Source organism: Urocitellus parryii, chromosome 4 (assembly GCF_045843805.1).
Source record: "Urocitellus parryii isolate mUroPar1 chromosome 4, mUroPar1.hap1, whole genome shotgun sequence".
Classification (NCBI taxonomy): Eukaryota; Metazoa; Chordata; class Mammalia; order Rodentia; family Sciuridae; genus Urocitellus; species Urocitellus parryii.
Window position 1 is genome coordinate 174004057 of NC_135534.1, and position 10900 is coordinate 174014956.

Sequence of the window (10900 nt, forward strand, 5' to 3'; positions counted from 1 at the left end):
CACACAAAATGTAATAAAGTCTCCAGCTTTTTTGGTTGACTTGTTTGGCTGACAGTTTTTGCTCCATATGTTTTAGAGCTCTTTTGTTTCACCCAACTTTATGCTAAACAAGAACAAGACTAAATCATAATTGATAATAATTGAAGTTCATTAAAAAATGTCACATTGAAAGTTGGTCTTGGTGCTGTGTACCTGTAGTCCCTGCTACTACGGAGGTTGATGCAGGACAATCATGAGTTCAAGGCCAGTTTGGACAACACAGGCAAAATAGTGAAACCCTGTCACCAAAAAATAGTGTGTCAAATCATATATGTGCTTATCTTGCTTAAAATCTTCTTTATCAGGCTGAGGGTGTAGCTCAGTGGTAGAGCACTTATGTAACATGCACAAAGCCATCTCCAGCATCACAAAACCAAACCAAACCCTTACTTATCATTATATATCAATTTTTTCTTTTAGTTTTTATACACAGATTTTTAATAGAAAATAATTTATTTTGTGCTTTTGATTTTCCTGGGAAACATACAAAAACCACAAGTAAGTCTAATAAAATTTTAATATAAACTCAAAGCCTCTCTTCTTCTGAACAAGGGCCATAAAGTCCTAGTCTGACTTTTGTGTCATGCCTGGAGAATGTGAGGCCCATCCAGAATTATTAGTGATGAAAATTAGGGAACCAGGGTGGAGTCCAGGATGGTTATGCCTGAGAAGCTCAGAGGTAAAGCTGTGAGTGGAATGAAAGCATAGTACAATTGAGAAGCCAGTTACAGGCACTGGGGAAGAAAGAGGGAACAACTATCTTAAGTGAAACAGATTATATCCCTGGGCCTGAATGTACTGGAACCAACCATGGTCTGGCTCAGAAGAGCTGGGAGGTTTAGAAAGTGACCTATATCTCTTGCAGTATCTCAGGTACAAAGATGAATGTGCAGGGAATTAAGCACTTCTTGTCCACTGCAGGATGGACTCCTGGTGGATGTTGGCAAAGATGCCTGATAAATATTGTGAGAGGTAGTGAAGGTAGGTGGTTCGTCTTAATTTTGAATTTGGTTTCATCTATGAAGGGACAGGGATGAGATCTCAATTTCCTCCTTTAATATGGGGTCCTCCTAGCTCTAAAACATCTCCTTCTGGAAACTTTCTCTATAACTACCATCCTATTTCACCACCCTTGCCCAAAGAGGCTCCCTCTCAAGTACTACCTGTTTCCCCACTACCAACTCCTCCAGTGGTGAAGAAGCATCAGATGAACTTATCCCTACCAGAATGGGCTTAAGTTCCCCCCTATTAAGGGCATGGAATAGAAGTTTTAGAAAAACAAAATGCCCTCTTGACCTTCAAAACAATGCCTTATGTCTCGATAGAAAACACTTGCTTGAATTGAAGACCTAAAGGAATGAATTTATGATGGGAGAATTTCTGTTGAAATTCTTGTGCTGGTATGGGAATCCCAGATAAGACTTCTGTATTTGAGGAGTACAGGCTGACCTCTCTAGGAATCCAGCCCTTGGCCCAGCTGTTTCTTCTTTTCTACAAGAAGGGCAGAGCCAGCTCCTGCCGCTGTCCCCTTGAGTTTCTGCTATAGGTACACAGAAGAACCTGCTCCCAGACTCCCTCCATCCTGCTTTGCTTTCCACCCCTCCCCCATCCTGCTTTGCTTTCCACCCCTCCCCCATCCTGCTTGGGACTGTGAAATAGGAAGTCCAGAAACTGGACTCCGGAGGGACCTGAGAGGGAAAAACAGCACAAGGATACAGAGCACAAGAGGCACAGTCCCGCTGAGCCAAACAATGGCAGGAAAGGAAGCCACCCAGTAGCCACTGCAGTTTTTCAAGGCTAAGTCTGAGCAGACCTCTCCTGGCAAGCATGTTATACAACTATTTCAGAACAGAAGGTAGTATTTCTTCAAATGCTTTTCAAAATAGGTGTGTGTGTGTGTGTGTGTGTGTGTGTGTGTGAGAGAGAGAGAGAGAGAGAGAGAAACAGACAGAGGTGTGAGAAAGATCCAGATCTTTGAAGACTTGAACACCAGAGTTTGGATCCCCACCTACTCAGGACATGATTGAATTTCAGAAAGATTTCATTGGCTGCTGTGAGAATTGGATTTAAGGGTTTGAGAGTGGAAAGAGTTGGGAGATCACTGCATAGTCCCCCCTTTCAATTTTGAGGCAGTCAAGGCCAGAGGCTCCCAAGACCACAGGGTTGCAGAATGGGAGCCTACGCCCCAGTCCTAGGTTTCCTGCAGTGGTCATTCAATCCCTCCCCATTACTTCTAGGGAAGGAAGCTTCCCATTGCTGCATATCAAATACCCCTCCCAATCAGACATAGGGGAGACCTGTTAAAAGCTCCTTGGAGGAGCTTTGGGACCTCCAGATCCAGATGTGCAGGGAGAGAGACAAACCTAGAATGCATCAGAGTTGCTGGCAAGAATGGGGGACAGATAGGACAAGACTGGAAGGGGCTGGGAACTGCGATCTGGAAGAATTCTTGTGTGTGTGCGTGTGTGTGTGCAGGCGTGCACAAGTGCATGCATGTACAATACTAGGGATTGAGCCCAGGGTGTTCTGTCACTGAACTGCATAGCCCCTCCCTTTTAATTTTGAGACAGAGTCTCCCTAAATTGCCCACACCGGCTTCAAACTTTGAATCCTCCTGCTCTAGCCTCCAGTGTAGCACCAGAACCCTTGTTTTTAAGCAAGAAAACAAGAAATATTATAATAGCTACCTTTTATTGAGCACCTACTTTGTGCCAGGCACTTTACATAGTCTGTGCTTATAATTCTCACAATGATCTCAGAGGTAGGCATCATTATCACTTTTTATGTATGAGGAAACTGAGATAAGTTTAAGCAGCTTGTTTAAGATCACACAGCTGATTGATGAGTGAGTGATATAATTGGCACTGGAGATGTGCATCTGTGAAGGACCCAAGGCCTTTGACAGGTATTTTCCACACTAAGAAAATAAAGAGGAGGGGCCAGGGCTGTAGCTCAGCGGCAGAGCGCTTGCCTAGCATGCGTGAGGCACTGGGTTCAATCCTCAGCACCATATATGACTACAAAAAAAAAATTTTTTTTTTAAAGAAAAGAAAGGGGATAGAGAGGTGGGTGAAGGGAAGAATTCTCTAGGGGGTGGGACACTAGTTCTGCTGTCAGAGCTGTTGAGGAAAACTGAGCTCCACTCTGCTTTCCCACATCTCCCCTCTGACAAGCCACTCCTTCCCAACAGTCAGCTACAAAGTCAGGAAAAACTCTGGCTGAGATTGATCTTCTCAAAAAGGAAAAATGACTGAGATGAAAGACCTTACTTACCCTGTATGTGTATTGGCAGGTGTCACTGTGTGCATGCGGCTCCAGTGCCAAAGCATACCACTGCCAGAATAAGAACACTGCTCACTTTTAGGTCACACTCCTGCCACATGTGCAGAGTGAGATACCAAAGGAATAGTTAAAAGAGTTGTTGATTTCCTACCAGAGTCCAGGAAAACCACCTGGGAGCGGGCCAGGTCAACAATCAAAGCCTCAAACTTGCCCCTTGACCCCTTCCTCCAGGCTTATCTAGCTTCAGGGATATTGTGTTTATTCTGTGGATTCAGGGACCCATGGTGTGTGCCATTCTCTCTCTCTCTTTCTCTCTCTCTCTCTCACACACACACATATACACACACAGAGTTCTTGAGTTAAGGCACTAAGTGTGGTCTGCATGGCCCTGGAGTCTGTGCCCATCAAGCACTTATAGCCAGTGACTGAGCCCATGTGTGTACACAGATGGGTTAGTGCAATATTAGGAATCTCTTCACAAACAGGGACAAAAGTGGTGACTCTGGGCTAGGCCTTCTGTTCCCTAGGAGGGAACCTCCTGTCTCTTTGTCAGTTGTTGAAACACCTGACTCTTCTCCCCAGCTGGAGTAGAACCAAGTCAGCCACAGTTCAGATATGTGCTGTGAACTCAGGGCCTGGCTTCTAACACCAAGAATGTACACTTTCTGAGTGTGGCAGGGAATATTTGGGGGACTTTTAGGAGGACAAAGATGGCCACGAAGGCCAGGATGGAGGGGAGAGGTTTCTCTTTGTGCTTTTAAAACAGGACCATAAGTAACAAACAAACAAACAAAAAAAAGCCAATCTTTCTCCTCTGAGCTCTCTGACTCCACCTCAGGAAAGAGGTTTCTGTAAACTGGAGTAAGTGTGGAGGTTAAGGGAGCAATTAGGATTGTGCATTGGTGCCAGAGGGTGCTTTGATGTCCCCTGCTTCGGTCCCACCTACAGCAGTTGGCTCCAGCACATTTAGTTCAACACCCACATAATGGGTATTACAGAGGTGGAGATCTCCAGAGATGTATGTTCGGGTGTGATGGAGTTAAAGATCTGTATGAAAGTTAGGGTTAGAGCTGTGGGGTTCCTGGGCCTTGGGCTGAGTCAGGACGCCCAGATGAAGTAGGCAACCTCGTCCAGGTCGACGGGGTAATCAGTGAGCAGCACTGGCGTCTTGTCGAAAAGCTCCCCCTTGTAGCTGCGCCACTTGCCAGCAGGCAGGTAGACGTCGCGCTCCTGCTTGCCTGGCTCCAACACCGGCGCCACTAGCAGCGTGTCCCCGATAAGGAACTGAGAGTCAATGCGGTGAGCTGTTTCGTCGCCGGGCGCGATCCACCAAAGGGGGCGCACTATGGGGTCGCCAGTGTCCGTGACCTCACCGGCGAGTTCCAGCAACAGCGGTGCCACAAGCGAGGCCCGCAGCGCAGCGAACTTGTGTGCAATGGCCACCACTTCTGCGTCATATTGCCAGGGCGGGATTGAAAACTGCATGGCTGGCATGAAAGCGGCCACCTCCAACCAGCGCACGTAAAGCTCGCGCTCCGGTCCATCTCTGCCGCCAGCTGTGCGCTCAGGGACTGCATTGCCACCCACCATATCCGGCAGGATGAATGGGTAGCCCAGCATGCTGACGGTGAGCACCGCTGGGATGAGCGAGCGCAGCCCCAAATCATAGCCCCACACCGAGTCGCGGTCCACCAGGCGGAAGAAGCATGAGATGTTCTGTGACTGGTAGCCCACACGGACCTCGGCCAGTGAGAAGAAAGGCAGAGCCATTTCAGTGTAGCGCCGGCTCCATACGCTGGGGTCAGGCAGCGATCTATAGGTGCTGAAGTCCCGCGGCAGGTAGCTGACTTCACCCGCGTCGAATTTAAAGGAGGCCACAGCATAGCGCGAACGCAGGCGTCTCAGGTGTCCCTGAAACCAGTCGCGGGCCTCTGGGCGCGTGAAGTCGAGCACCGCGCCAATGCCATTCCACCATCGCACAAGCGCTGGCAGCCTGCCTGTGGGTTCGCGCACGAACAGCTCACGCTCCACGCCCTCGCCAAAACGTGAGGAGTTGTAGTTGACAAATGGGTGCACCCAGAGTGTGACACGGAAGCCAGCGTCTCGCAGGCGGCGGAACATGTCGCTGGCGTTGGGGAATTTGGCCTCGTCGAATTCGAAGTCGCCGTAGGCCGGTGTGTACATGTCGTCAATTTCCAGGTGGCTGCTATTGAAGCGGTGCTGGCGGATCTGCTGAGCAAAACGCAGCACCTTATCCTGGTCCACAGCACGCCCATAGAGCGCCCACGTGGACCAGATAGGGTCTCTGAAGGCCTCGGGCGCTGGCACCCTCGATGGTTTGTTGAAGTAACGCCGCACCATGTACTTGTGGATGGAAGTGACGTCTGAGCCGACGCATACCCGGTAGCTGAGCTCTGGTGCTGCGGTGCGTCCGGCAGGCGGCTTGTAAGGCGTGTCGTGGTAGCGTGCCTGGAGCCGCATCGAACGCTCCGTGCTATTCCAGCCCAGGTGGAAAGGCACTGAGTCGTTGACTTTGATGGCAGCTGCGCGAGATGATAGCCAATAGCGCTCAAGTATGCCCCCAAATGCGGCGTCAGAAGAGTAGACATCGCTAGTGACAAATGGCTGCGGCTCCAGATGGCCGTCCAGGCGGATGGGCCAGTGTTGCGTCCTCATCTCAGCACCTCCATACCAATGAGCAGCCGCATCGCCCAGGAACATGGCATGCTCCACCGCACGTCCCGGGGCTGCTTCCTCCCAGCGCACGCGATAGCACATGACGGTGTCCTTGGGCCTCACAGTCTGGATGAAGAAGTGCAGTGGGCGCCCATCCGCCGTGCGAGAGCAGCCAAGCAGGGCGCCATCGCGGCTGCAAGAGTCGAGGTCCAATGCTCCAGAACGGAAGGCTAAACGGAAGACTTGCTCGCCCTTCTGGTTTCGGATGGAGAAGCCGCCACGGTTGAGGTCCAGCAGCTCTGCGCGAAGGCGTTCTGCTTTGCGCAAGGAAGCGCTATAGTAGCACCAAGCCACTACTGCGGCCAACACCAGAAGCAGCCCCAGCACCGCGGAGCCCAGTAGTGGCCTCAACTCTTTGGACGGTTTGGGCTTGGAGGGAGAGAAGTTGTCAGGCAGGAAAGTGTACATGGCCTTTGCTTCGACAGCCTTAGAGCTTTTATGGCCTGTGTGGTGACCAGGGCGGCGGCGGGGGTAGGCCTGGCTCTTCTCTTGAAGGTTCTGGGGCATCAGCCTCCAGCTAAGGAAGGAGCTGGTAGTTGGTCCACTTGACCAAGCCCATCTGAACCTCACCTGTAGGACTCTGAAAGTGGGAGAGGGGAGTAGGGAGGAGGGTAGTAGGGAGGGAGGGAGGGAGTGGGAGAGAGGGAAAGAGGGGGAGGGAGAGGGAGAGAGAGGAGACTGAGCTTTCTCATTCCATAATATTTTCATTTGCTGTGGCACAATGGGTACTAGAGATGTACTGGAACCTAAGCTCTTGATGAGTAGAAAAGATGACACCAGGACAGTCTGCCTGGGTCCTACCTGTCCTTTCTCATGAGCTCCAAGTTCTTGACAAAATGAGTCAGGACTCTGAATGGGGAGAATCATGTAATTGGCAGATAGCATGCTTCCCCTTTTTCCTGATGGAGAAACAAACCCAGAAAGGGTCAGGGTGCTGTCCTAGACCACAGGATAAGTCAGGCCTACTGGGTGACACATGGAGCAATTCAGGTTTAAGAGGGATGGAAATGGAGTCTTGTCTCCCAAAGGCAAGGCCATGGTAAGAGAGGGGTATGGTCCAGCCAGTTCCTTGAGAACCCCCATATCAGGAATTCAAACCAGAGGTGCTTTACCACTGAGCTGTACCCCTAACCCATTTATTCATTTATTTTTGAGGCAGGATCTCACTAAGTTACTCAGGCTGGCCTTGAGCTTGCAATCCTCCTGCCTCAGCAGACCCAATAATTGGGATTACAGGGGTAAGCCACTGCACCAGCTCCTTGAGAGTTTTAACAGGGCAGTAGGATAGCTTCCCTGTACCCAGAGGGGAAAGGAGGAAGAGGAGACAGCTCAGGCATGGAATTTTATCTTGAGTTAGAAGCCAGATGACATTTTGAAATTAAAGAAGATAGTCCATGGGCTGGAGATGTGGCTCAAGCGGTAGCGCGCTTGCCTGGCATGCATGCGGCCCAGGTTCGATCCTCAGCACCACATACAAACAAAGATGCTGTACCCGCCGATAACTAAATAATAAATATTAAAAAATTCTCAAAAAAAAAAAAAAAAGAAGATAGTCCAAAACTAGACTCAATCCCAAGGCTTGGTTTAAAGGGAGGCAGGGGTTAGTGCTGGGGTCAGGATATGCCTTCTCAAATCAGCCCCTTTGCCATCAAACCCCACCTAGTTCTGAATCATTAACCAAAATTCCATTTCTCTGCCTACCTTCTTTCTTTGCTCCAAACATAACATCTGTGCATCACCTGCTTCCTAACTTTATCTCTACCACTTACCCTCTGTACTGCTGTCCCTGCCCTAGTTTGGATACTGTCACTTCTCCCCTATATTATTGCAACACTTCTCCAGTAGGTCTCCCTACCCCCAACTTCTTTTCCTCTAGTGTCTTCTGCTCACAACAACTAAAGTGATCTTTCTAAAGCACTTATCAAACCACATCTGTGCTTACTTCAAGAGATGCTCATGGTAAAATTCAGATCTGCAAGCTTTGAAATCAGGTTCAAGACATTCCTTAGCTACCTTTCTGATTCTATCTCCAGCCAGGCCTGTCCAGTGACTTATCAAGTGCATTCTCTCAATCTAAATTTTTTCAGGCCACCTGCTTCAGAAGATTTCACACTCGGCCTGGTAACTCTCCTTCACCTGCAAGCTCTCTAGTGATCAGACTGACCACCACACATATAAAATTTCACATACTATATGCTGAACATCTGGATATGACTGTAGAGAAATACAGGCTTGGGGGAAAGTTTGTGTCTGAATCTGCTGCTCAAGGTCAATGATCCTTTCTGTTCCCAACCCTCAGGGCAGAGTTCAATAAAGAAACACCACCACACAGGCAGATACATTGACAGCTAGCTGGCTGCCTAGCTGCTCCAGCTGGGGTGAAGAAGAGATGGAGACTGGCAAACAGTAATTAGCTTCCTTCCAGATGCCAGTGTCTGTGTCTGTCTCCAGTGACTTCCAAGGAAATGCTGGAACTACTCAGATTCTTTAACTCTTTTAGCTTCCCCTCACAGAAATATCAAGAATGCCAGGTGCTGATCAGAATATTGATTGTAGATGTCAATACATAGCACCTTCCATACCCTTCCCTCAAGTTGCTCCCTCCCCCAATTCCTAAATTTTTCAGTCTCCCTGGCCTAGAACAGCCTCTTTCACTTCCTCTAAGCACACACAACTTAGTTTTTTTTTTAAAGAGTTTCTTTTTTTTTTTTTGAGAATTTTTTAAATATTTATTTATTTTTTTTTAGTTTTCAGCGGATACAAAATCTTTTGTTTGTATGTGGTGCTGAGGATCGAACCGGGCCGCACGCATGCCAGGCGATTGCACTACCGCTTGAGCCACATCCCCAGCCCCACACACAACTTAGTTTTGCTCCTCACTTCCTATTAGTACAGGTTAGAAAAGTTCTCCTGGAAAATGCATGCAGTTGCCTTTTCTGACATGCTCAAAGTTGAGCAGAATCCCAAGAAGGCTTTAGAGGACCAGTCCATATTTGCTATATTCATTAGTTTAAGACAATCATGACTTCTTTTCTGGGCTCTAAGGGAATAGGTGAGAGGCTTCATATCTAAATAGGACAGAGACGTCCTCATCCTCAAAACTTTATATTATCAGCCTGATTTCATGACTCTTGGAGGTATAAAGAGCCTGCCCACCTTAGTGACCTCAAATGCCTCAAAAGTAATTTCTAACACTTGGGTTCTGAGAATCTTAACTTTTTGAATCCTAAAGTTTTTTGATGCAGGGTCAGGTGGCCCAAGCCTGTAATCCCAGCCAATGGGGACTGAGACAGGAGGATTCCAAGTTCCAGGCCAGCTTCAGCAACTTAGCAAGGCCTTCAGCAACTTAGTGAGACCCTGTCTCAAAGTAAAAAATAAGAAGGATGAGGGTGTATGTAGCTCAGTAGTAAAACTACCCTGGCTTAAATCCCCAGTCAAAATAAATAAATAAATAAATAGAATAAAAATTTTGTCTTCATTGATGACAGGCAGGAGCCAACTGACCTAGGCACCCATTCTGCTGGGCACCATTCTGGTCTCCCAAATGTACCACAACATTTAACCCTAACGATAATATGGAATGGCAGAGGTAGGTTAGTGTCCATTTTACAGATGAGGAAACAGTGGCTCAAAGAGACAAAGGGGCTTGTCTGAAGTCACCCAGGCAATAAGTCTGCTTCCAAATTCCTACCTCCACTCTCCACAGCGTATTTTGGGAGATGGGAGATAATGGTCTGATTTGGTTACCTGAAATGCACAGCAGGCTTCCATCAGATGGGAGTGGGCATGGTGAGGCGTCTTTTAAAGGTTGGTGCTGTGGATTGCTCTGGGCCAACCAGAAAGATTCTAAAGGTGGGAAAGGGACAATTTTTCTTTGAAAGGAGCCATTTTAATGATATCTGCTACCAGGGCTGTGGGGTAGGAACTCTGTGGTTCGGGTGCGAAGTCATCAGAGACCCCTGTAATCTGCCGCCTCCACCATCTGGCCAATGGCCAACCACAGGCTAATGCTAAGCAAGTGGGGTCTGCGGGTCGGGCCTTCTTGGGTCTTTTCCCGCTCGACATTCAACCGCAGTCTTGGCTTCCAGCCCCTGGTCTGGTCTGAGGGAGAGAGCCCAGCTTGGCTCAACTGAGTGGGGGCCATTTCAGAGACGTTTGTTGGGGGATGGGGCGGGTGGAAATGTCAAAGGCAACTCGATCCGGCCCATCTCCCTCCTCTGCAGGATCCGTGAGGATCGAGTGACTGCACCTACACCGCCTGGAATACTCCACACCCACTCTCAGCGCCCCACCGCAATTTCATTATTCAAAGGGGCAGACGGAGGTCATGGGACCTGCCGTCTGTTAGGAACCTTGGACTCGAGGAGGTGCCCAGGTGTCCAGGATCGCTCCACCTACTCTTCTGTAAGATCGAAAGTTCAGAAATAGTGCTCCCTCAGCAGTCCCCCTACCCGCATCGTCCCGAGGTCCTTCCGCTGGATTCACTCACGGCTGTGGCCGCCGGGTAAAGGTGGGAGTGAAAGGATCCTTCTGCAGACCCCCTCCACGCTAGCAGGAATTGAGCTGCCACCCCGCCGCGCTGGGAGCAGCCTCGCTGGGCTCAGTTGAGTCCCTCCTCCGGCCCCGCCCTCGGACTACTCCACCACGCCCCAGTCGTCCAATCTCTCTTGGGCCTCTGGCTCCAGCCCCACCCTTAGCGCCCGACACTTCCCCCATATTTTCAAGAGGATCCAAAGCCTCACCCTTTAGCCTCCACCTTCACGCCCGCAGCTCTACTCTACTCTAAGCCCCTGGCATCTCAGGCCCGCCTCCAGCTGGGGTGCCTCCGGGCTCGTTCTTGGGC

The 10900-nt window shown here is 49.3% G+C and overlaps 1 protein-coding gene across 6 annotated transcripts; it reads right to left on the bottom strand.

Moving 5' to 3' along the window:
* Window positions 1-2711: 2711 nt before the first annotated feature.
* Window positions 2712-10884, bottom strand: Myorg (myogenesis regulating glycosidase). Of its 6 annotated transcripts, none has more exons than XM_026387868.2 (3): window positions 10800-10869; window positions 9805-9903; window positions 2712-6637 (listed from the first exon to the last, which is right to left on the bottom strand). In XM_026387868.2, exon 3 carries the CDS (start codon window positions 6562-6564, stop codon window positions 4420-4422), a length of 2145 nt encoding a protein of 714 aa, XP_026243653.1. In that variant the 5' UTR covers window positions 6565-6637; window positions 9805-9903; window positions 10800-10869; the 3' UTR covers window positions 2712-4419. The 6 variants fall into 6 exon arrangements, with proteins under 6 accessions (XP_026243653.1, XP_026243652.1, XP_026243651.1 ...); XM_026387867.2 differs by lacking the exon at window positions 10800-10869 and adding an exon at window positions 10547-10715; XM_026387866.2 differs by lacking the exon at window positions 10800-10869 and adding an exon at window positions 10509-10715.
* Window positions 10885-10900: the final 16 nt, after the last annotated feature.

Bases quoted from the DNA above. Each gene is read 5' to 3' on its own strand.
- Myorg (XM_026387871.2), bottom strand. From the start codon at position 6,564: ATGCCCCAGAACCTTCAAGAGAAGAGCCAGGCCTACCCCCGCCGCCGC.